The sequence below is a fragment of the Ostrea edulis genome, chromosome 6 (genome assembly GCF_947568905.1).
Source record: "Ostrea edulis chromosome 6, xbOstEdul1.1, whole genome shotgun sequence".
NCBI lineage: Eukaryota > Metazoa > Mollusca > Bivalvia > Ostreida > Ostreidae > Ostrea > Ostrea edulis.
This window is the reverse complement of record NC_079169.1, coordinates 67,028,473-67,056,352: the sequence shown is the minus strand read 5'-3', so window position 1 is coordinate 67,056,352 and position 27,880 is coordinate 67,028,473. Positions and strand designations below refer to the sequence as shown.

The following is a 27,880-nucleotide window of genomic DNA, read 5'->3' as shown; positions in this document are numbered from 1 at the left end:
TAACTTTGAAAGCCAAGAGGGACTAAGTCATAAGATACCATTCCCGCAAGTTTGATAAGAATTGCTTCAGAGATTGTATACTAATGCGAACAAACGAATAAGTTATGTTTGCACATTTATGTACGAACGGGCAAATTACGATAAGTGTGAAGAAATTTCGCATATAAAAACTTACAGAACATAACATATAACACCTATACTCCACATATCTGTTGCCGGAGATGCAGGGTCAAAGTTCACCACCTCTGGTGCCATGAACTCGGGCGTTCCAAACAGAATTCGGAGATCACCGGAAGGATCATATTTTCGTGCCAGTCCAAAATCGATGATTTTTATGATATTACCTTCACGTGTAAGGCATAAAATATTTTCAGGCTGTAAGACAAAAAAAATAAATAAATAAGTAAAGACAAAATGAGTGGTTTTTATCTCCAAAGTATAAACTGGGAGAATTCTACAATGTTAGCAAGATAATTATCGATGTTGTTGATTAAGAACGTCAGCTGTATACGAGAAAGCTGCCAATCCAAATTATCAGACATAAAACAGTCAGCCTGATCTCAGATGAAAACGGAAAATACAAGTGGATTTCCTGTTTCTTAGTCTAGCATGGATAAACTTTATTTTAATTGAAATATCTGAATAAATGTATTATACCTTCAAATCTAAATGCAGAACTTCTCTGCAATGCATAAAAGCAATGCCTTCACAAATCTGTCGCACAAACATAATGCAGGCCTTCTCCGTTAAGATAAAGTCGTCATTAATTACCCGCTCAAAGAGTTCTCCGCCCGAAATTCTATGAACGAAAAAAAGAAAGAACTATACGAAATTGCATAAAGTTATGATGTAATTTTGTAAAATAAATCGATTGTTGAAAAGAAAACATCCTAATTGTTTGAAATCGTTCGTCGAATTACCATCTGTTTATTGAACAATAAGGTAAGCGTTCTAGCGATTAGATACACCTCCTTTTTCCTTGCTGTTAACAATTAGAAAACAAAATTGTATACACCTAAAATTAGTAAGATAATGATTTTGACCTTTGTTCTAATCGAAAAAAGCAGAACCTCTAATTAGAACCAGATGTGTTTACAAGTTTTCAATAAGAATAACTCGGTTCAATTATCTCCACTCACAATTCTGTTACAATACAAAATGTGTCCTTTTTCTCGAAGGCGTCATACAGTTGCAACAGACGAGGATGCTGGAGAGTTTTCATGATGTCAACTTCGTTTATGACGTCATCTCTTTCCTGTAGACCATTTACTGCGATGAACTTCGCTGCTAAGAATCTCCCAGTTTTCTTCTCTTTACATTTCTTAACCTCTCCGAATTTTCCCCTTAAAATTTTTGAAGCAAAGCTTACGGTTCATAAATCGTTATTAAATAAAAACTGTACCAATAGAGATTATCTGTTAAGAATTTAATATAAGAAAAAAAAAGGACTTCGGCAGGCTCAGACTGCTTTTAAGTTCTCTTCAATATCTATATCTATGTGTTGAATAAAACAATGTATATATCTGTGTGTTGTTGAATAAAACAATGTATAAATCTATGTGTTGAATAAAACAATGTATAAATCTATGTGTTGAATAAAACAATGTATAAATCTATGTGTTGAATAAACAATATCTATGTTTATGTGTTGAATAAAACAATGTATATACCTATGTGTTGAATAAAACAATGTATATATATATATATATATATATATATATATATATATATATATATATATATAATATATATATATATATATATATATATATATATTATAAAACAATGCATATACATGTATCCATAAGTTGAATAAAACAATGTATATCTGTGTATCTATAAGTTGAATAAAACAATGTGTACACACGAAAGGTGAAGATAACGAACAGTGATCAATCTCATGAATCCCATAAGCAATACAAAATAGATAGTTTGGCAAACACGGATCTCTGGACACACCAGAGGTAGGATCAGGTGCCTAGGAGGAGTAAGCATCCCTGTCGACCGACCACACCCGCCGTGAGCCCTATACTCTGATCAGGTAAAAGGAGTTATCCGTAGTCAAAATCAGTGTGTCAAGAACGACCTAACAATTTGTATGAAATACGTCAGACAGCATTTGACCCAATGATAGGTTGTATTGACGAACTAGATCGTTTTAACGACCATAGAATTTGCGAAATGCTGACTTCAATCGAGACTTTTGATACCCCTGTACCATCAACTTGTTTGTCAGTAGCTTGCTTCGATTTAAAAACTGACCATACGCAGAACAAGCTCTTGCGTATCGAATCAGTTGAGAGGTATAAACACTATATGCAGGTGATAATGGAATATTGATACATAAATATGGGAAGTTGACGATGGAGAATCTGAAATCATCCCGCTTGTCATAAAGTTGAGTTGTTAGTTTGTCGTTAATGTCTACTTTCAATAAAATATCTAAGTATGAAGCAGATGTGGACGACTCTGTGGTGTTTTTATTTCGAGCTCACATGGATATATCGAATCAACATATGAATGAAAGTAATTATTGTTAATAGACACAACGTCGTCGATATATCTAAATGTCGAACTGAAGGCCACAGCAAGAGATTTTTTCTTCTCACGTAGAAGTTTTTGAATTAATTCTGCTTCATATGAATATAGAAATAGGTCATCTAACAAAGGCGCACAATTCGTGCCCATGGGAATTCCAACAGACTGTTGGAAAACCTGATCACCAATGACCACGAAGATATTGTCAATGAGGAATATATATATAAATATATCATATATATATATTTTTTCAGTACCTAGTTGTGATTATTTAGTGCTTTATATATATATATATATATATATATATATATATATATATACATGTATGTATATATATATATATATATATATATATATATATATAATATATATATATATATATATATATATATATATATATATATCAATGAGGATATATGAGTATCTATAAGTTGAATAAAACAATGTGTGTTAGTGTATCTATAAGTTGAATAAAACAATGTGTATACGTGTATCTATAAGTTGATAAAACAATGTGTATACGTGTATCTATAAGTTAATAAAACAATGTATATACGTGTATCTATAAGTTGATAAAACAATGTATATATGAGTATCTATAAGTTGGAGAAAAAAACAATGTGTATACATGTATCTGTACACTGTAAGTTGATAAAGCAATGTATATATGTGTATCTATAAGTTGAATAAGACGATGTGTATATGTGTATCTATAAGTTGAATAAAACAATGTATATATGAGTATCTATAAGTGGAAAAAAAAACCAATGTGTATACGTGTATCTATACATTGTAAGTTAATAAAACAATGTATGTATGTGTATCTATAAGTTGAATAAGACGGTGTGTAAGAATAATACTGCGAACGCAGACGAACCTCAGAAATCACAGCTTTAATTGTTACTGGTAAATCGGAATGGAATTTGCAAAGAAATAAAACAATTTGTGGATGGTTACAAATATTTCAAAATAAGATTACTTCTTGTAGTGAGATAACATAAATTTAAGTCTTATCACCGATTATAATATTTTTGGGATATCCCAGATAAAGATTATCTATATACACTCAATTTACCTGCCCAGCAGTAGATCCGTGACGTCATAGTCCTCTGTAACCCACTTTGATTTCTTAATGAAAACATTTCTGTGTTCGAAGGTCAATTCATCGTCTGTAATGAGTATACAGGGATAATTTCATTCAACAACATGACTGTTCACGAGTGTTAAATCACGCCACTCTTAAGGTTATTATTTTAGTCCATTTAAAATGACAAATAAACGTGATAGACTACATATATTACATATACAGGCAATCCTATTAAGGAACATTTTGACATGCGTACATGATGTTAAACTAAGATATCGTTTTAAAAGAGCGTGTAACAAGAAATCAGATACATTAACTTCAAAAACTCAGTCAGTGTTAGATCAGATCCTACTGAAGTGTCTCGGAGTTTTTAGTGTGTTTTTTTTTCTCATTCATTTTCAGAGAAAGTGCACATATAATGCTGATGATGTTATTCATCTCCTCTCAAAAATTAATTACCGCCCGCTTATTCCAATCCTTTTTACATATCCTCACGGAAATAATTGGAGGCGTAAGAGGAAACAACGACTGACATTGCTAGTGACACGTAGGATGCAAAACCCTAGCAACCACAAACTTATTTGCATCTGTTCGACTTCTTAAAAGTGCACGCGAGTTTTTTATTAGCGCCCGGCACTGAATATGTCAGGGGTGATATCTATGTTGTTGATACAAATGTTTGTGTGCGGATGCCAGGTGTTCAAAACACAGCTTTTACCTATATCAAATTGTGAGTCTTTTATGAAACCGACAAATATTCATGAAATTTTAAATTTCAAGCAAAATCGAGTATTTCAGTTTTCCAAGGTAGGTGTGATCAGATCCTAATGTGCAGAATTGATCACTTGATTGACGTCAATTGGAAAAATAATTAGCTTTCTTCAAGCATGCAAAAGAAATTTATGGTTCCTGCGAACAACTGAGTCTTTTTTTTTTTCCCATGTGCCTAACAACGCACATATACACCAAACGGTTCAAAATACACCTCATGGCGACCAATAACACGAAACCAACATAATCTCTCTCTCTCTCTCTCTCTCTCTCTCTCTCTCTCTCTCTCTCTCTCTCTCTCCTAATGCAACTCACATTCCTCCCAGTCATTCATTTCTTACGGATCATTAAAATTGACAAGTAAAGTGCAATTAATCGGTCTGTGGAAGTTAATGTCTAACCTTGCCAAAACAGATCTGCAGGAGAAACTTTCAAAACGTGATGTACTTTCAAACTCCTCATTAAAAATAGCGTTTTAAATTCGTTCACGCAAAATTGGTGCTGATAACTTCTATTTTCAGTCAGTTCATTATATTTTTCTTTTCCCCGTTTATCTATGTTGAAAAAAGGGTTAAGTGGTGGGGGAGTGTGAATGCACTCGACTTATTTTTCATGAAAATTCAACTTATTTAATGAGATTTGCTTTAACCCCCATCCCCGCAGTCACACACGTTAAAGGTAATATTGGTTGCGTTATTACGTCCCGTCGAAAATTTTTCACTCATAGTTATAGGTCAAGTACCACAAATTTAGACCTATGCTTAGCACTCAGGGCCGTAGCAGGGTTCTTTACTGTGTCAACGACTGTCGCGATACGGGACCTCCGGTTTTTAAGATCATATCCCAAAGACCCGCGTGATTCTCACTTCATGTACCTACGTTTACGTCTTAGCTTTGACGCGGCTAGCGGAACTCGAACTCAGAACCTCCCGGGTACGAGCGAACGTTCTACCACTGAGCACCATGACCGGTTGATCATATTGGTACATGTAAACCAATGTCGAAATGTCGTTGTATTGAAAATTTTGGTTTCACGATGGAGTTGTCATATTGTATATTAATCCTTTACAACCATCAAATTCAAATTTTACCCTATACAAAAGTCCATACTTAAAGGCCGAAATGTTATGACATTTCTACTAAATGCTGTCATATCGGAAATTCCATTACAATGATCATTGAAAAAAATATCTTCGTATGACTGTCCAGTAATTCTGTATAGATAAAAAAAAAAAAAAAAAAGCAACGTCCAACAGTTGTTCAAACTTATGGTGGCATATTTCTGCCATCACTTGTCATTTAGTTATGTCGACTTGTCGGGGGAAATCCTCGTTCATATTTTCTCTTTATCTTTAAATTTCTCAATATGCTAATACCATTTACTGAAATCTACTCTCCGTCTTGAACGGCGTATCGCCCGGTGGAAGAGAAGATATTCATGTTTACCATTTGTTTATCACTTTGCCCTAGTTTTCTGCTCATTGGGAGAAGAAAATATATCACACCACTAAGATGTTTTCAAAGAGTGTCGTTTACATCTTAATTTGAAAAATATCCACTTAGGCTAACAAACCCCGGTATAGTTTAAGTAAAGACTTAGGACAGATCTTAATCAATAGCATGTCTACAGCATTCTGACAAATAAGCTAATCAAATAAGTCAAGATGAATTGTTTAATGAATTGACCAATTCTTTAAATAGAAAGCGCTACAATAACTTCCCTATGCAAATATGCAAGCATATTGACAGAGATAGCAACGAGGATGTCATAGCTGTCGTCAAGGTCGTCCAATTAAGAGATGTTTTACACCAAAAAATGAATTCATGTGACCTTCAGAATCATAGTACTTGAAACAAAACACCTCCAAGCTTCTCGTGAGAACAAATAGGCAGCACTTTTCTTGAACAATGGTCATCGACCTTCCTTAACTCGACGTATGGTCTGGTGTCAAAATGTTCGTTAATTTGCCTGATTTCATTGTCGTATTTTATAATGAAATAAAGGAAGCAATTCCTTGATTCGTTATGATGTCCAAACAGCATTTTTTTTCCAACGTCATGAAACTCAAATTCGGGTAAGCTTCGGTAACTATCTTACTTTTCTTTATCTCCCTAACAACAGAACGTTTTACGCATTTTCATTGTATAAGAACTTTAACAAGAGTATTACACGTGGGATTGCACGGGTAATTTTCTGATTGTGACTTCGTATGTAAGTTTATGTATTTTATTTTTCTTGAAGATGAAACAAAACGTTTGGTGCATTACTCCGGATATACAGTAGAATTGCTGTGGCGAATATTGAGTTAGTAAGCTAGATAATCATACCATTTCCATCATAAGAGACTTGAAGTCGTATGAATTGAATTGGAACTTGATTGATATAGATTTACTGTGTGTGAACGTAGACAACTGAGAGTTGGGGGATAATTTGTTATAAAACTTTTTGATATTTCGACACATGAATAAATACAGGAATGTCTTGACCCAAACTCTCTCCAGAAATATTTCACTGATAGATTTGAATGATGACTGATCGGAAATCGCTCTCATTCGTCATGCCCGTCTAACAAAAACTCTATAAAAATGGAAATGGAGTAGAATCCCATTTAATTCGATCAATAAAATCTAATTTATCAAATTGAAACACCGAATCGCTGAGTGTAAAAATTCAATACCGATAGGGAAAACTCGTGGCTTGTTGTTCTCCGTCTTTGTTACGGTCATTCGGCAAACTTCGGCAGATTCCGGTTCCCTACATCTAGGAATCGACCGAGTGTGTTGCGGTCAGTCACAATCGGGTCAGTCATGATATTACGTTAATTATGACGTAACAAAGTACCTACCTCCTGATGGTTCACTTTCGTCAACATGAACTTTGCCACTTTTCTTCATTTTTGAGTTTTCTATAACCATACATCTGTTAAAAAAGAACACGTATCATGAGGCTGAATGATGATAATTGTTTTCCCTTCCGTGGGGCTGAATAAAAACATTGTTTTCCCTCTCGGACCTATCATTTGACTAATACGTAGAAAGGAAGAGAAAATGGGGCCTCCGTAACCGAGTGGTTAGTGCATCGCGCTCAAAATCACACGGTCGGCGCGGGTTCGAATCCCATTCGCGCCGGTAAGTGAGAAAGTTTCCCAGTTTACATGTACTTTCGGAAGGTCGATGGTCTCTCCCCAGGTACATTGTATCTGGATTCTCTCTTCCACCAACAAAAACTGGGCGCCACCAGATAACTGAAAAATTGTTGAGTGTGGCGGAAAACAGCAAAGCAAACCAAAAAAAAAATGGTTTATGTATTGGTCCAGTGAATCAGAAAAAGACAATTAGCAACAAATAAGTTTTAGTGCGGATTACATTGGTCGCTATGGGGAGACAAACAAATTCCTTTATACCCCTCCCACAAATGAAGTATAAGAGATTATATATGATGCAACCTTTGTTTGCGGATTTTGTCTGTCCGCCTGTGTGTTTGTGTTGTGTAGTCACGCCCACATATTTTCAGTATTCTCTTTGCAAACCTTTATGTTTTGATTCTGGAAAACGTGTAAATGCCGGAACCGGTGACGGTTTACACTTCAATCGACGTCTCAATTCTAATATGTCTGGATTTACTAAACAGATAAGTTCTCTCAACTTTAACATAAATGCATGCATGTGTCACAAGAACATCAAAATTTACTTGCAGTTTATCCATTTTCATATGTCCTTAATCATAAGCATTTTTCTTCTTGAAAATTTTTTGACATTTCATTTTCATTCTAACATGTTTCCACATTTCATATCAAAAAGAATAATCTTTTTCATTTACGACAACCAAAATGCCTAGTTTTTTTCCCCCCAAAATCATCCGACTTCATATGTTAAATTTTTTATATCACCAATAGTGATTGCTATCTCATGTGTTTCATACCGATTGTTAGGCCGTTCTTGGCACACCGATTTTGACCATGGATTACTCCGTTTACCTGATCAAGACATAGGGCTCACGGCGGGTGTGACCGGTTGACAGGAAATGCTTACTCCTCCTAGGCACCTGATCCTACCTCTGGTGTGTCCAGGGGTCCGTGTTTGCCCAACTATCTATTTTGTACTCCTTATAGGAATTATGAGATTGATCACTTTTCGTTATCTTCACCTTTCATAAATTAGGTTTATCAATCGTAAGACATAGACTACAGAACGTAAATATGATTTTCAACTGAAGAATTATATTTAACAACGTTAATTATAATCCACGATTGACAAAATTAATCATCTGTGAACCTCCTGTCTTACAGAATGTCAAAGGAATCGAAACGTATTGTATACCGCAGGGATTGTAAGAGCGACAGATTCAAATACAGTTACAGGTCCCTCTAAGACAGTTCAAATGTAATAAACTGATATTTATTTATTTATTGTATCACTCGAAGGACCTAGTTTTGCAAGATTATCTGTCTGCTTTAAATAAAATATTTGTAAACACTTGAGTATGCAAGGTCGATAACTCGGGACATGATGGTTGTTTAGGGACACGAGATAACCCAGATCGACTGAATGTTCATCAAACAATTCATTTCACTCACTAAAAACAACAATGTGGAGATCTCTTTACATTCTGCCATTTTTCAAACTGGCGGCCTATTAATACTAATCGTCTCTTTTGAAACTTAAGAGTGCGATATTTTTTTTTTTATAAATGATAGATTTATCTGTTGTGACCTCTTAGTAATAAGGTGAATACCCTTATGATTTTATCCTTTGAAAAGTGGATTTGGTTGATTCTAAGAGATATCATTTTATCTTGATTTTTTTTAAAGCGTGTATCCATATATATCATTTAACAACAAAGAAATGATTGGCTATGAAACAGGTTTTTTTTTTAATATTTGGATTTGACAGATGTAAAGATAAATCAATAGACAAAATCGGCAACTTACATCTGTTTGGAAATGTGCTATCGGTTAAACAGCAGTTTGATGTCTATAAATCTTGTATCCATCAAATCTGTCGAAAATGTAGGTGAATTCACAATATACAACTTTCCCTGTTCGTTTCGCCTGTATTGATACACCAAAATGAATTGAAACTTGCTCTAACAGAGCTAACTAAAAATATTATCAAAATTTTAGATGTGTTTTACTACATAACATATGTTATTGCACTGTATATGAATAACAAATGTATTTCAAACTTGTTTTAAAATCGTGTAAAAAAAATTCCAGGTGTATTGCAAAGAAAAGGAGACAGACTTTGCACGACCACACGTAACTTCAAAAGAGGAGCCGGTCTGGTTTATATCATAATGTTAAAAAGGCAACAACTCATCAGCCAAGGTTTGCTATATTCCCCCTTTCAAATGAGACCACCAGCTGCTAAAGGGTAATTTTAAGTCCTCCTCAATATATCAGTTTAGATAGAAAATTGAAAGTTTCCAAGATGGAGAACACCTTTTTAATTTAATTTTTTTTAAAAACAATTTGTTATTTTAATCAAGAAAGACGTTTCAGGCTTGTGAAGTAACAAAGTGAAAGGGGGTCTGAAAAGGTCCCCAATCGACCTGTTTTTCTCATTCTATATTTGACATGTAGAAAAGATACATTGTAGACTCTATATTAACGTATTTATGCAGAGAAAAGGGTGGTTTTCCAACTTCGAGAGTGGAGAAATAGTAGCGACCTAAGACTGCCAAGACAACGGGATTGTAAAACACAAAACGATAATACTAACTCCTGAAAACTTTCTCCAGGGTTAATATAGTATATATACATGTATAATCTCATTTGTGATTCATGAACGCATCAAAGTTATTAGGAAATGGACTCCTAGACACCTCTGCCAGACAATTAAAAACAACAATGGACTCCTACACACCTCTGCCAGACAATCAAAAACAACAATGGACTCCTATAGACACCTCTGCCAGACAATCAAAAACAACAATGGACTCCTAGACACCTCTGCCAGACAATCAAAAACAACAATGGACTCCTAGACACCAGATGAGTGCTGTTAGGTGCTTCTAGACACGTAATCCAGACAAGCCAAACCATATATGTGCTTCTAGTCTAGGCACGTGTGCCAGACAAGCCAAACCATCTATGTGCTTCTAGACACGTGTTATAGAACAACCCATCTATGTGCTTCTAGACACGTGTTCTAGACAACCCACACCATCTATGTGCTTCTAGACACGTGTTATAGACAACCCACACCATCTATGTGCTTCTAGACACGAGTTCTAGACAACCCACACCATCTATGTGCTTCTAGACACGTGTTATAGACAACCCACACCATCTATGTGCTTCTAGACACGAGTTCTAGACAACCCACACCATCTATGTGCTTCTAGACACGTGTTCTAGACAACCCACACCATCTATGTGTTTCTAGACACGAGTTCTAGACAACCCACACCATCTATGTGCTTGGGAAATCGACCACAGACACATCCTCAAAAACTGAAATGAACATTCATGTTGTTGAGAATTAGACCAAGACACATTCTTCAGACAATAAAAACATCAATGTGGTAAGGAAATAAATGATCCTAGACATCCTCCACACAATAAAAAACACCAAAGGTGTTTGTAAATGGACAACTGGCACACCCTTTCAGACAATCGAAAGATATATAGACAGACGAGGGAAATACGGAATGAGATGAAAATAAAACTACAAAAGACCGTCTATAAAACTTCCGTTGAATACCAACATACAAAGATCACTGACAATATAAAAAGTCTGTAAGATTTCAGTATTCATTGTAAAAATACTGGTAAAGGAATAGCTGTTTTGTTAAGATCAGCATTAACGTGCTCACACTTTAGATATGTGATGTTCCAGAGCTCGCAGGAAGCAAAGTATTTCCGACAGTGAACTACTTGTAAATAAAATGCCACATCAAAGACATATTTTCGCATGCAAGAAAGTAAAGTGCAAGGTCCAAGCACCAAAGTGAACCATTTCATTATTTTTCTACCTCGTTGGTCTTAAGTAAAACTCCTTGTTAATTTACCGGATTAATGGTTTGATGTGCATTTGCACCATCTTTCCCTCTGTTAGCGATTGTTTGGTTCCTATCGTGCGATAGAAAGGTAATAGACTCACGCGCAGTTACGCTGTTCATTTCAATGAAAAACATGCAACCACAGTATAAGTTAATTAGCTTCATAATCAGATTGTTAGAAAAATAACACGACCTTAAATATTTTCAGATGTAGGTAACCTTGAAGTATTTAAAAATCAAATGAAAATAATTCTGTTTCGTTGAGTCATACTTGTTCCACGTTTCCACGTTAACGTGTACAAAGTGTGCATCATTTTTCTTAAACAAATGTTTGATGTACCTCGTTACCACATCAGTACAACGTCCTGGGTTATATTTGATTGATTCTCCTACTCTAGATCAATGACAAGAGATAGAGAGGGAGAGGAAGAGATTTTATTGTTACCGAGAATAGAGAAATGATTGTCTGTGTAATTAGGCGAAAAGGTAGAGCGGTATGTTATTGATACATTGACACATAAACATTATCGGTGATTGGCGTCATTATAGCGGTAGAAGACTACATTCCTCTCAGCATCTAACTGGAAAAACATACGTCATAGGTTAACAAAAAAATAAAATCAACAGCCTATATGAACATTTAATTTGAAGGGGAAAAAACGGTCGAAGGAATTTTTGATTTCTGATACTATCAGATATATACTACAGATGCAAACCGGCAACCACTGAACAAAACAAAAAAATCAGAAAGGATAAAAACAGGACAGGAATCTCTAACAAGTACCCCCCCCCCCCTCCCTTCATACAAGCGTACGTGCCATATAATGGCGAATTGATGCTAACAATAAAAATATTGTAGAGCACATGGCATGAAGAGATAAGTTCTATTTTATTTCAGATTGTTTGCTTATCTTAATGGCTGGGTGTATAGATTACCTTACACTAAATTACCTGGCAGCGTGCATATACGCTTATTAGATAAACGCAGAAAATTATCAGATAATAAACACATAACAAAGAAGGTGCATGCACATTTTGATTTCTGTATCTCTTTGGCAAAAATCTATTACTTTTTTTTTACAATTCATGAAAGAAAAAATTCATTAAAAACTCTCCATTTCATAACAAAAACTATAGATAAAGAATAAACCCAAACAATCAAAATAGCAAAAAATAAACCTTTTGATGTTGCCACCGCTTTTGAAACCAAATTCCGACATACTTCCACGATATGAACTACCCACAAGAGTTTCATCGTAAAATGAGTAAGTTTACATTACATACCAGCGATATATGCTAGCATCTCTTTTGAATTCAACCACAAGCTTTAGGGAAGAACATTTCACAGATAATCAAACCGGAAACGTTTGTCAGCGTCCAGACTGAAATTTTCTGTCTGTCTGTTCTTTGAGTCTGTCATTATTAAGGTGCTTTTCTTGTATATATTCTATTTTCTCAAGTAAAAATATACTCATTTCAGTTTCTATATTTTAGAAAAAAGGGTTATTTTTGGTTCAGACGAGATGATTACGAATTATCAGTTTAAACATAAATTTGCCGACGGTGGCGCTGTGTTATCTCACGTGTAGTTTGACTGCAGGCAGCAACAACATCTCCATTCACTTATCCTTATCGCGAGGTGCATCAAAGCACACCCCAACAACAGTAAGTGTTAGTAGATACTGCAGATAGGAAGCGGAACTAATGGTAAATATAAAATCGCCTGAATAAGACGTCCATTAACAGGAACAACATCCGTAGTTGTTTGTGTAAATTGCAGCATAATTAACAAAAAATTGAGAAGTCGTTCCTATTCGACACCCATGACGTATAAACTATAGCTGTTAAACACAAATTGACTAATTGAACTAATGATTAAGAACGTGACTGCACTCTTAAGCCATCTTGATAATCCATCAGTCACTCTTTGAAAGAACTAATGTAGTTACCAATATGGAAAAATTTAGCAATAAGAATGATAAAAAATGTTCAATTTCAAGCATAGTTTTTGAAAAGTTACTGCATCTATAAGCTTGCGTAAATCTAATACTCACTTAAGTTTATAATAGCATATATGCTCAGCATGGAGTGGACCCATTCCACGTCTCTCCGCCTCATAACCGTACTCCAGTTTTGCGCGATTTACCTGTATAAAATGGATAATGCATTCCTTTACAATTCAACTTTTGATCTGTTCTTATTGCAGATGAAGCAGACGGTGTCTTAGCTTTCATCTCTTGGAGAAAAAATTTCGCCTCTCACTCGTTCCTGCCCATCCTTACACAAAGAGGAATCTAAAGCGAAAGAGAATCCGTGACGTCATCGCGATCATTCTGAAAATCACGTGAGTTTTATCTACAGTTTGATGGCTGGTTGAACTGCTAGTTTGGGTTTTCATGCTAATTGGCAGTATATATGTTTTTATTTGATTCTAGATTTTATTCTGAAGTTTAAGGCAGTGGGTTAAAATAGTAATTATCTAGGGAAAACAAATCCATCTTTGAACAGTTTATCACATTTCTAATTAGCAAAAAAATATATGCACATGTATACTTGATTTACAAAAGATGATATGATTTTAGTATGTTTACATTTTGAGAAATTTATTTTCAGATGTGTCAGAAATCTCAACCAGATTCCACAAAATGTGGTCGGAAGTATTTTGGTGGGGGATTAAACAGCAATATATTTAATTTGTTTATAAAAACCGGAAGGTCATGGCCTACATATAGGGACAAGCGGCCAGGTTCATTACGATTATTATTAAGGATGACATAATGCTCTAATAATTGCCATTGTTTTCCTCAGGAATACCATTCTACATGAGTTACGGTTCTAGAATATCCGTGTGGCATACCGGAGTCAAAAACAGAGTTATGCGTATCCTGTACAAGTCGCCAGTCAGCGCAGCATAAATCATACCCACGTCACAACCGCGCTAAAGACTATAACAAAGTCACTAGACACGATCTCATTGCGAGCAACGAAGAGATCTTCCGTTCGATTTTGAAATGATGTGATCAAAGTTTGCTACATCCTTCCCTATAAATCACTAATTACGTAATCAATGATATTTTAGCTGACATCAGCAGATGCAGAACGTCAAAACAAACAACCAAATGCATCCATAATACTTAAGAATTCTTTTTTTCAGTTTTTTTTTAGATGATGGAGAAAAACTTTTGACCCCTCCTGATCTCTTATCTAAGGGAGTGATTAATAAAGCTTGATATTGTTGAATAGGTTTCCTCATTATCAACAACTTTCCTTCTGCAATGTTTAACAAAATGTTTTCAGTTTTCGATAAAGATATGATATATTTAGTTTTAGAGGCCGGTCCTGAACTTCTTGCAAGGGGATGCAAGACAGACAAGGTGTCATAGTGGTATATTGTTCAGAGTCGCATTCTGGACCCGGTTTTTCGAAAGGTGGTTAACTTTAACACGGTGTTAACTTCTGTGTTAAAGTTAACCATGTGAGTAACTGTTTTTCAAAATCGAGTTTGTGTTCACGCTGCGTTAACGTTGTGTTAACTTTAATCCACCTCCAGTACCTGTGTTAAAAGTTAACACAGTAGTTATAAAAGTTAATACACTAGTTAAATATGGGCGCTCGGCTATCTCTACGTCCACCTCAGACAAAGAAGAGGCGATACAGAGCATCAGCTGACCCTCTACAGGATTGGTCAGACGAAGAAATAAGAAATCGATACCGTTTCAGTAGAAGAGGGGTCGAATTTTTAACAAATATGTTAAAATTCGACTTGGAGAGATTAACCAAGCGGAGTCATGCCCTAACCGTAGTTCAACAAATTTTTATTGTGCTTAGGTTCTAATTTATGTTGGAATAGTTTTCGTCTAGGAGATAGACAACATTTAACTTTCTAACATTATTCCCCTATATATCTCTTATTACGTAAACAATGGATTTGTTGCTGGTATCATCTTTTCCACAACGTCAAAACTAGCACCTTTGCTTCAATAATGCTTAACAAATTCTTTTCTGATTTTCAGATAATACTTTTGACCCCTTTCGGTCCCTTACTTAAGAGACTTGCCCTACAGCTTGATGATGTCGAATAGGTCTTCTTATTATCTACAACTTTTGTTCATCAACGTTTAACAAAATATTTTCAGTTTTCAACATATATACGATATTCGGTTTTAGGGACTATCCCCTGAATTCCTTAAAAGGAGGCATCGGACAAAATTTGAACGTAGCATATTGTTAATATTCACATTCTGACCAATTCATGCTGTACATACTGTAGATTCCTAGATATACGCGAGGGGTTTCTTATCGCGTAATTTCGCGAGAGGCATCACTCGCGAAGTAAAATTACTCGCTTTTAATTTTCTGTCGCTAAAATAAATGTAAGATCTCTTGATTAACAGACAATACGCGAATCCATGTTCTCGCGATTTGACGTATACGAGTCATTTCGACATTATTATTATTTTATTCATTTATAAAGCGAAAATTATATATAATTTCTATTCGCTGTACAATGTTTGTGCTAATAATCAATGATACTATACCAATAAAAGACCTGCAAGAGCTATAAAGAAAATGATAAAACAATGGAAAGAATTTAAATAAAACATGGTAGTAAGATGACAAAGTGGTTGACTTTGACTAGACAAGATACTATTGGCACACAGGTATTCGTATACTGGATCGAAATTCAGTTTGCAAAGATTGCACATGGAATCCTTGATATTGCACTGAATTTTACATTCACAGAGCATATTCACGCTTGAACAAGAGTGTTTTTAGGTTCTTGCGGAATGATCCATGTGTTTCAAGCTCTCGAAGTTTCAATGGCAGTTTATTCCACAATTGTGCACCTAATGTTTTTATAGCTCTTGCACCGTATTTGTTTGATGATTTCTTCACAACCAGTTTCCATTGGTCAGATGATGACCTCAAGGTCCTATGTGGTTGGTAAACAGGACATAGCTCTGTCATGCATGCTGGTGCTGAGAAAGAGTGTAGTGACTTATGTATGATTGTCAGTACTTTAAACACGACACGTTGCTTTACAGGCAGCTAGTGTAGTTGTTGAAGTACCGGCGAAATATGTTGTCTGTAGCTTGTGAGACAACGTGCAGCATTGTTCTGAGCCACTTGTAGCCGGTGCATGGGGCGTTTGGTCATGCCAAGCAGGAGGGCATTGTGATAGTCAAGGTGGGATATGACTGTTGCATTGATGACCTTCGCACACGCTTCCTGGGTGAGATGGTGTTTCACCTTGGAGATTCTCCTGATGTTGAAGTACGTCTTCCTTACCGCAGTTGACTTGTATTTCCATTGATAAGGTGGCGTCCAGGGCAGCACCTAGGTTTTTAACAGTAGATTTGGGTGTCAATATTGCCTAACCAATCTTCAGACGGATATCCTTCACACGGCACTGGTTGTGGGCACTAGCACCACCATCATCTCAGTTTTTCCATCATTTAGTTTAAGTTTGTTCACAGTCATCCAGGTTCGGACACTCGCTATGCATTCCTCCATAACGTTTACTTGATAGGTATGCAATACAGTGTTTTTTATACTCAAACGGCTGTACAGTTGAGTGTCATCTGCGAACCCATGACGGTTTTTGGCCGAGAACAGACCCTTGGGGCACTCCGGTGGACAGTGGTACATCTGAGGACACACTGGTGTTGATCTTCACCGCTTGGATGCGGCCACTTAGGTAAGACTGTACACAACGGAGTGCTGTGTCCGCGTAAGTACTCGCGTAAAATAAAGAATCTACAGTAATGCTTTACAAATTAGTTTTCGTTATAAATATAGAAAGTGTCACATTTCCGTACATTATTCCCTTGGAAATCCCTTATTACGTGATTAATGTTCATTTTGCTGACATCAGCAGTTGCAGAACATTAAAAGATCATTTGAAGATGGCGTAAGCACAGGAAAAGAAACGCATGAGTTCCGATTAAAACGCATAGCTACCGTACACTAAGCGGACTCAATAATCCGGTGATGTTCGTTTCGAGTTTTGAGCATGCACAAAACTTCCCTGATAGAATGGACTTCGCCGGACAAGGAACGCGTTGGTCGAAAGAGAAACGGACAGGAAACGGAGACGAACGGATTGACAATTTTGTTATCCATTGGACGTTCGTTAGCGTTATCCGGTCACTGCTGCTTCAATGCCTTACTAAATATTTTTCGTTTAAGAGATAGAAAGCATCGAATTCTACAATATAACACCCCTACAAATCTCTTATTATATAATGAATTATCAGTTTGCAGACATCAGCACTTTGCTTCGATAATAGTTAACAAATTCACTATGTTTTTTTTTTCTTCGTTTTTTGGGGTTTTTTTTTTTTTTTTTTTTTTTAGATATTTAGAAAATACGTTAGACCCCTTTCGGTCCTTTGTTTAAGTGACTTGTCCGTAAAACTTGATATCGTCGAATAGTTTTCGTCATTAAATACAAACTTTGGTCTATATGTCTTTTCAAATTATTTTGGTTTGAGAAGATATTGACGAAAATGTGTACAAAGATGCTGGAGAAAATTGTGGCGCTTTTTCGCGCCCTACCTACCTTTTTACATTTAAAAAATTGAATGCGATTAAGCACAGTTATGAATTCAATTCTACAATCGCTGAAAATTTCAAGTTGATATCTTGAATATCTTCCGAGAATACTTCTGGACAAACTGACCCTCTAAATTTCAGAAAAACGTCAACATCTTACGTAATAAGTCACGTAATCAAAATCGAGAAAGACCCTATCGAGTTCAACGTCTGTCAAATCTGCTTTGATGAAAAAGGCTCCACACATTTCCGAGAAATCTCGTGAACAAACACTGGAAGAAAAAAAAGAGAGAAAAAACCTTAAGAATAACAATAAGGTCTTCCACCATCACCCTCACCACATATTCCTGCCTGATCACCCTCACCACATTATCCCGCCTGATCACCCTCACCACATTATTCCGCCTGATCACCCTCACCACATTATCCCACCTGATCACCATCACATCTTCCCGCCTGATCACCATCACATTATCCCGCCTGATCACCCTCACCACATTATCCCGCCTGATCACCCTCACCACATTATCCCACCTGATCACCATCACATCTTCCCGCCTGATCACCATCACATTATCCCGCCTGATCACCCTCACCACATTATCCCGCCTGATCACCCTCACCACATCTTCCCGCACATTATCCTGCCAGATCATCCTCACCACATTATCCCGCCTGATCACCATCACCACATTATCCCGCCTGATCACCCTCACCACATTATCCCGCCTGATCACCCTCACCACATTATCCCGCCTGATCACCCTCACCACATCTTCCTGCCTGATCACCCTCACCACATTACCCCGCCTGATCACCCTCACCACATTATCCCGCCTGATCACCATCACCAAATTATCCCGCCTGATCACCCTCACCACATTATCCCGCCTCATCACCCTCACCACATTATCCCGCCTCATCACCCTCACCACATTATCCCGCCTCATCACCCTCACCACATTATCCCGCCTGATCACCCTCACCACATTATCCCGCCTGATCACCCTCACCACATTATCCCGCCTGATCACCATCACCACATTATCCCGCCTGATCACCATCACCACATTATCCCGCCTGATCACCATCACCACATCTTCCTGGGAAAAAGAATATAGTATATTGACCGATGCACAATTTGGTTTTTGGACGAGACTTTCTACTGTAGATGTAATGTTTGTTTTACACTCACTTATTAACAAAACCCTTGGTAGTAAAAAGAGGTTGTACTGTTGTTTCGTTGACTTCCAGAAGGCTTTTGATTCAATTGATAGATCTCACTTGTGGTATAAAATATTCAAGGAAGGTATACAAGGGAAGTTATTCAATATCATTAAGTCAATGTATAATAATGTTAAAAGCTGTGTAAAATATGACGGATTTTTGAGTGATTACTTTTGTAATGACACAGGTTTAATGCAGGGCGAAACTTTGTCACCCATTTTATTTTCTTTATATGTTAATGATTTTGAGATGAGCTAAGGAACATTGTCCAATTATCGATATTCAAATGATAAATTTATTCCTTTTAATGTATGCAGATGACATGGTTATCATATCCGAAACTCCTGAGGGTTTACAAAAAATGTTAGACGCTCTGAAGAAATATACTAATGAGTGGAAACTAAATGTTAATGTACAAAAAACTAAAAATTTTGTTTTCAGGAATGGTGGAAAACTTAGAGAAGATGAGACCTGGTCTTATGATAATTCATGTTTAAATATTGTCAATGAATTTAATTACCTTGGCATATTGTTTAATTATAATGGTAAATTCCTCAAAACACAGAAACATGCTGCTGAACAAGGGAGAAAAGCATTATTTTCAATTTCCAATAATTTGAAAAAACATTCTTTTAATACAGAAACACAATGTTACATTTTTGATACGGTTTTATTATACGGTTCAAAAATATGGGGTTTTCACAAAGCTCGAGATGTTGAGAAAGTGCATATAGGCTTTTGTAAAAAGTTTTTAGGTGTGAACAGTAAAATCTTCAATAATTTAGTTTACTGCGAACTTGGTAGAGTGCCTCTAGCAATCAAAATGAAACTTAGAATATTTAAGTATTGGCTTAAATTATTACAATCAAATAACTATATCTTAAAAGCATGTTTTGGTGAAAGAGTTTCCTGTAATGATAGTTGGACTGTAAACATTCAAAGAGAACTGGCAAATCTAGGTTTATCTTATATTTGGAATGTCTCAAATGTAAATAATAATACTTACAAGTTAATTGAACAACGTATGATTAATGTTTACAAACAAACAATTTTAGAAAACATTACAAATTCACCAAAAGGTTTTTTATATCAGCATTTGATTGATAACTTTTGTTTACAGTTTTACTTGACTAAACCCATTGACTCTGTGCACAAATCTTTTCTTGCTCGTTTTAGAACTTCATCGCATTAACCTGAATGTTGAAGTTGGAAGGCATAATAATATAGTCAGAGAACGACGGTTATGTACTGTTTGTGAGCTAAATGATGTAGAGGATGAGTCCCACTTTATTTTAAAATGCCCTCTATATGATGATTTGAGAAAAAAATATGTTAAGAAATTCTATTATACAAAACCCAGTGTTTACAAACTGATTAAACTACTCAGTGTTAAAAATACTAAAGAACTGATTAATGTTGGAAAATTTTTACAGTATGCTACTAAGCTTCGAAATTCTCATATGGTGTGATATCATTTGTTTAATCTAAATTATACATAGTTGTAACATTGTTGTCTACGCACTCTCTATAATGGCATTTTTGTTTGTTTGTATATATGTATATGGTATCCAATGAGCCTGGGGCTCACGGAAATAAAGAATCTGAATCTGAATCCTGCCTGATCACCCTCACCACATTATCCCGCCTGATCACCCTCACCACATTATCCCGCCTGATCACCCTCACCACATCTTACCGCACATTATCCCGCCAGATCATCCTCACCACATTATCCCGCCTGATCACCCTCACCACATTATCCCGCCTGATCACCCTCGCCACATCTTTCCGCCATATTTTGCGACTTCGAAGGAACAATTTTGATTATTGATATAGGGAAGAATTGATCAATACGTATGTCTATTCATGAACAGCCATATAGTAAACACATCTTTAAAAAATACAGAAATGCATCCTATCTATAACAGGAAGGGAGAAATGCAACGAACCAACCCGGTATTCGAACTCGGAACCCCTGAATTTCCAGTCAGGTGCTCTACCAACTTAGCTATATGGCCACCGGCGATCGAATCCGTCTGACCGCCACATTCCTCCCTCCTTTAAATATCTTCACACCTTCAAGACATCAACTCAGGATCTTAATCCCTGACAGGCATTTTCACCTGTCGGTTGCAGGGGCTGGTCTACGGCACCAAATATAACAGGAAGTAAGATAATGCAACGGACCAGACCAGGATAAAGACCCTCGTTACTATATCCACAAATATAGCAGAAAGAGGGAAAATGCAAAGGACAGATCAAGATAAAGACCCTCGCTACTACATGTATATCCACTATTTCAACTCGTCGGATAAAGGAAATGTTTGTTTGCTGACGTCACTTCGAGATTTTTCAGCTATATTGAAACGTCAATAGCTGTAGTTGAAATACCATTTAGACCTATGCAGGGCGTTCAGAGCCGTAGCAGGGAGGGTTCTTCATTGTGCCATCGCCTGACATGGTCTCATCCGAAAGACCCGTAATTCTCACTTCTAAATGCCCAACGCTGGGCGAAGGGGCAGTTAATACTTATTGGGCTCGAACACAAGACCTCCCGGGCACAAGGCGAACGCTTCAACCACTAAGTCGCCGCGACCGGTTCTAAAGCAAGTGTAAATCAGAGTCAAGGTTATTTTCATACTTCTTGCTCTGCCTCTGAACGGACGGAAATGCCTTCATCCAACAGGTATTAGATAAAGCTACAGGTTACCCAAGCGTTATATACATCTCACGTATTGAATTCATAAATACAGCTTGATGATATGATATAGTAATATGAGGAATTTTAAAACGGAGTGACACCGTGTTTCGGTGCATAACGGCGGTATTTCCCAGATAGAGCTAACATAATGTTGTAATGACAACACTTTCCATATTCCGCTTGTTTTCCCTTCTCGATGGACCGCGAGAAATCTCTTTCAATCCGGAGTTCTGTATTGATAATTTTCTCTTAAAATCTGTTTTATTATTCACCGATTTCTGAATTCGGGGCAAGTGATAAATGATAAAAGATGAAACTTGATAGATGCTGATTCGAATGTTAATTTTCCTCCTGATTGCTTCTGTCAACCTATGCTGTATTTTAGGAACTACTTCTGTTCGGCGTAACACTTTCCGTAAAACATGTAACCTGTTATACGTCTTTGCCTCCCGTTCTGTTTTGACACACTAATCTCTTCCTGCAGCGCAGATAATTCAATTTGGTATAACGCCCTTGAATATTGACGGCTTAAAATTTTATTTTAATTGATTGCATTTCTGCAAGATGTATTTTTAAAACAGAAAAAAAAAATTCTTGTCTAATCTTATCCTGAGGTTCGTTTTATCCGTTCTCTGAAACCTTAGAATGAAAAGCTTCTATTTGACTACTGTCCGTTATCTTCCAGTAATGTATCATGCAGTAGAAAGAAACATGTTTAAAACCTAATAGTATTTTATAACCAAATCTAAAATCAACCTGTTTACATTTATTTCAACAATTAACAAATCTCAACCATGTTTCCTTATTTGTTTCATATGTTTCATCCGAAAAGCCGCGCAAGAGCGTGGTCTGTTCTAATACGGGTTTTCAAACTGTATATGCGTTTCTGTGGTATTGATGTGAATGTAGTTTTTAAAAATATGTGTACTACGTACTTAAATTGGGGTTGGATGTACATACTAAAGTTATCGTTAATACTAGCCTTATCTCTAGAAATAAATCAAGCATATTAAAATAAAGGTAACAGGATACTGTTTCGCACTATAGGCCCGGTCAACTTTCTTTTAAAATGGAAATACCCCATATTTGAATTGATATTACATGTTTAAAAGTGTATAAAATAATTTTAGGATACATGGCAAGTGTAGTTGAGTGCTTAATGAAAAAGTTGAAATCTAATATATAGATGTCACCAAATATACATAATATATTAATGTTTTATGACTGTGCATGTATATATACCATTTGTGCTATGAGTTTTATACTATATAGTCGGTTAAAGAACTTCTCAGCTCATGTTACATGTTCACTGTAAATAGTTCCGACTTTAAATAAAAAATCATTACTACTTACTTTCCTAGAATATAGAAGCGTGCAAATACAAAACTCAGAAGAAATTCCGGTGAAAACATGTATGGTCCAGCAATAGGTCTGTATCTGAGACGAAAGGTGGATGGCCCCAGAGGAAAGGTAGATTTTTAAGACAGAGTTCTTGATTGTTCACAGTGTCTAAATCCCCTCGCACAGTACTCTAATGGGGTTTGGGTGGTGATTTAACCCAAATGAGACAAAATCAAAGCAAGAAAGGGGCACCTGCTCAGAGCATCTTTTATGCACCAGCACCAGTATTTATAGATTACATGTAATTTAGGGTAATAATTTATTAAATACATGTACACCCATATGAAATACAAATATTGACATAAAAGGGAAATATGATTTTTCATTAGTCTGTCATAATCTGACTTTTATGTATACCATCATAAGAACCATCACTTAATTCTCATGTAAATTAGAATTGTCAATTTGTACTGCGTTTGTTCGGGTTCAATTTATTTCATTAATGACTTTACAGTTCTCTCATTCATGAAATACAAAAAGGTGTGTAGCGTCTTCAGTATTCAAGATCATTTTTTGCAGATTCACATCTAGTAATATATTCAGGTGGTCTTGAGGTGATAAGTGGAGTGGAGTCCAGATAAGTGGAAAAAAACGCCAAACATATATATATATATATATATATATATATCATACAGAAGGATAACGATTTTAAAAGATATATATATATATATATATATATATATATATATATATATATATATATATCATACAGAAGGATAACGATTTTAAAAGATATATATATATATATATATATATATATATATATATATATATATATATATATATATATATATATATACATCTTTTAAAATCGTTATCCTTCTGCATAAAATTGCTTCTACTATCTAATTTTGTTGCTATAGCAATTAATCTTAATTAAAATATGACTTCACAATTAACTCTTTGTCCTAAAGAGATGTACGAAATACATATCATAAAATATGGTTCTTAGCCGTATGACACGAAACTTCCGTTTTATGGACAAACGGGAAAGACTTGCGACATTTTCGTGTGATCTCGTGCGCTTAGGGAGGGAACAGTCACTACCTGTGTTTACGTCTTCGGTTATATAATATTTGGGCCTATTTGAAATGCTTTAATGAAACAACAATTTCCTTAAAACTTTTACATTACAAGGATGATTGTTCAGATCTGTATCTGATATAAAGAATATTATATTATTTTAGGATCCATGATGAAAATTTTGATATACCAATATCTGGAAAAATAGTTTCTTATTGGCTCTAATATTTGGACAACGCTTCGAGGTCAATTAAGGCAATTAGTTTATACAATTTTGATTTTCCCCTTTAATTCTAAAAATGGAAAGACTTTTTTCAATGTGTGTTATTAGAGCTATACATATAATATATGTCGGTTCCATTTGATTTAATATGAAACGTAATTACTTTGAAAGAATCAGGAAGTGCTGCTCTAAACCTCATCTTTGTCATTTGTCAAGAAGATGGAGGTCACACTCATCATCCGAAACAATCTTAGTGGATTGCAGTACTCGATGTGCCATTAAGGTTTAATCTGGGTATGTCTCGTGTTCACTAGTGAATGCATCTATAGCCTGCTCTAAATCTCAGACCTGGTCAATCACACAGAAAATGCTGATTGGTAGGTTATACATTGTTTAACTTTCACTCATATGGAGACGTCGCCATAGCCAGTGAAGGGCTGCAAAATTTAGGCATATGCTCGGTGCTTACGGATTTTAAACAGGGAGGGATCTTTATCGTGTCACACCTGCTGTGACACAGGACCTCTGTTTTTGTGGTCGCATCTGAAGGACCGCCAAATTTAGTCGCCTCTTACGGCAAGCAAGCGGTACTGAGGATTTATTCTAACCCGGATCCCCACAGGACCCAAGGAAATGTAGATCACACTCAACACTAAAGCAGACAGGTAGTATAGATTTATAGATGTGTCTCTCGTACAAGTTTGGTGCAGGTTGGAGTAACAATCACTAGGGAATGTGACCAAGTCCAATAATGTAACTCTAACCTTTAATCTGGTCAAGTCAGTCATATAGGTCATACTCAGTATCGGAAGCAGTGAAGTGGATAACATGTATAGATCCATGCAAGTCTGTCATATAGGTCATACTCAGTACCGGAAGCAGTGAAGTGGATAACATGTATAGATCCATGCAAGTCTGTCATATAGGTCATACTCAGTACCGGAAGCAGTGAAGTGGATAACATGTATAGATCCATGCAAGTCAGTCATATAGGTCATACTCAGTATCGGAAGCAGTGAAGTGGATAACATGTATAGATCCATGCAAGTCTGTCATATAGGTCATACTCAGTACCGGAAGCAGTGAAGTGGATAACATGTATAGATCCATGCAAGTCTGTCATATAGGTCATACTCAGTACCGGAAGCAGTGAAGTGGATAACATGTATAGATCCATGCAAGTCAGTCATATAGGTCATACTCAGTATCGGAAGCAGTGAAGTGGATAACATGTATAGATCCATGCAAGTCTGTCATATAGGTCATACTCAGTATCGGAAGCAGTGAAGTGGATAACATGTATAGATCCATGCAAGTCTGTCATATAGGTCATACTCAGTATCGGAAGCAGTGAAGTGGATAACATGTATAGATCCATGCAAGTCAGTCATATAGGTCATACTCAGTATCGGAAGCAGTGAAGTGGATAACATGTATAGATCCATGCAAGTCAGTCATATAGGTCATACTCAGTATCGGAAGCAGTGAAGTGGATAACATGTATAGATCCATGCAAGTCTGTCATATAGGTCATACTCAGTACCGGAAGCAGTGAAGTGGATAACATGTATAGATCCATGCAAGTCTGTCATATAGGTCATACTCAGTACCGGAAGCAGTGAAGTGGATAACATGTATAGATCCATGCAAGTCTGTCATATAGGTCATACTCAGTACCGGAAGCAGTGAAGTGGATAACATGTATAGATCCATGCAAGTCTGTCATATAGGTCATACTCAGTACCGGAAGCAGTGAAGTGGATAACATGTATAGATCCATGCAAGTCTGTCATATAGGTCATACTCAGTATCGGAAGCAGTGAAGTGGATAACATGTATAGATCCATGCAAGTCTGCTCCAGGTTATATTTACTTCAAAATGTTAGTGTGTACTAAAATAGAACCTACTCCAATAGCTTTAACTTCGTCTCGGTTTCCGAAGCATCTTGGATAACATATTTCTATACAGGTTTGGTCAAGGTATGCCCCTATCGTTACTTGGGAATATGACCATGTCTAAATAAGTACTGTTACCTGGGCAGCATTTGAATCCTACGATCATAGTTAACCTCTGAAGCTGAAGTAGTTATCTAACGATCATACAGGTTTGGTCCCGATGGAGTCTATAAACTTTAACCGGGAATCTGTCTTCCCTAGTAGAGAGTTTTATAACCGGGAATCTGTCTTCCCTAGTGGAGAGTTTTATAACCGGGAATCTGTCTTCCCTAGTGGAGAGTTTTATAACCGGGAATCTGTCTTCCCTAGTAGAGAGTTTTATAACCGGGAATCTGTCTTCCCTAGTGGAGAGTTTTATAACCGGGAATCTGTCTTCCCCAGTGGAGAAAACAATATGAATTCTCCCCTACGTCCTCCAAATAAACCAAAATATAGAATTCTATTCCACAACTTGTAGTTGTATTCTAGATATCCTAAATCTAACAATAATGTAAATCTACGACAGGTATATCCAATGAGAACTATAGTAATTATTGATTTGATGGAAACCATGAACCAGTCTCTGCCATGAACTAGCCAATTTTACTTGAAGGTAACAGACCTAATCGATTGACTGTTCAGTTTAAATCTAGTATATAATCGATGGCTAAATATAGAATTTTAGATTTATTCATTAAGGTAACCCTACACCCTATTTTCGATTCGGTATTTGTCTCATGATATTTAAATGTCGTTATCAGTATGTACATATTCTATCTTACCTTCAAATTAGGAAGTAAATACGCCATACTTTAAGTTCATGAAATGAACAGAAATGCAATGGTATCAAATTAGCCGAGTGTAGAGTTGCAGTTTCTCTGTGGATATGAATTATGGCTCTCGTACTGGGGCAGAATAGAGTAGGGATAGCGAGGAACGATAACCCAACTCTGGTTCCAAATCACCCAGTGGCCAGACTGATGTTCTACTTTGACTGCATTTGCACTGTACTCGAAATTACAGATGATTCAAATGCGAAACTCCGAGACTATCTCCGATTCTTTCTTCTCACGGAAACAGACGTAGACAAGTTGTTGTATTTTTGTTGGCTATTCTCCCCGGATGTGTTGAACAACAAGTGTATATTTCATGATGAGAATCTGTGTGGAGAATACGAGAATGCATTCTTCGAGCTGAGTCAGGTCACAGAACGTCTGCTCGTCACCGATTCCTTGATGATTGGAAACCAGCAGAGACAAGTCAAAAACGTCATGGCATTCAAAGCGATTTTTCTGTTAAAGAACTATTACATTCCGATGGAATTGTACAAGGATCGTTTGGAAATCTTCCTCCTTGCCATGAACATCATTATGCAAGAAAGACGACGAATAGCTGAGGTCGAAGCTGCTGACCGAG

General features: G+C 36.3%; 1 protein-coding gene across 3 annotated transcripts in view; it reads right to left on the bottom strand.

The window, feature by feature from the left end:
* Nucleotides 1-27,357, bottom strand: part of LOC125646715 (myosin light chain kinase, smooth muscle-like) — a 31,626-nt gene extending 4,269 nt beyond the window's left edge. Inside the window, exons 1-7 of one of the 3 annotated variants that reach the window (XM_048873224.2) lie at nucleotides 27,247-27,357; nucleotides 13,454-13,545; nucleotides 7,243-7,316; nucleotides 3,614-3,707; nucleotides 1,140-1,343; nucleotides 658-799; nucleotides 176-375 (exon numbers count right to left, since the gene is read on the bottom strand). In XM_048873224.2, coding sequence (XP_048729181.1) covers nucleotides 176-375; nucleotides 658-799; nucleotides 1,140-1,343; nucleotides 3,614-3,707; nucleotides 7,243-7,316; nucleotides 13,454-13,545; nucleotides 27,247-27,273 — 833 coding nt within the window. In that variant the 5' untranslated portion in view covers nucleotides 27,274-27,357. Of the gene's footprint in view, nucleotides 1-175; nucleotides 376-657; nucleotides 800-1,139; nucleotides 1,344-3,613; nucleotides 3,708-7,242; nucleotides 7,317-12,578; nucleotides 13,050-13,453; nucleotides 13,546-27,246 lie in introns of those variants that run through there. The other 2 variants (XM_048873226.2, XM_056140553.1) reach the window with 2 other exon arrangements.
* Nucleotides 27,358-27,880: the final 523 nt, after the last annotated feature.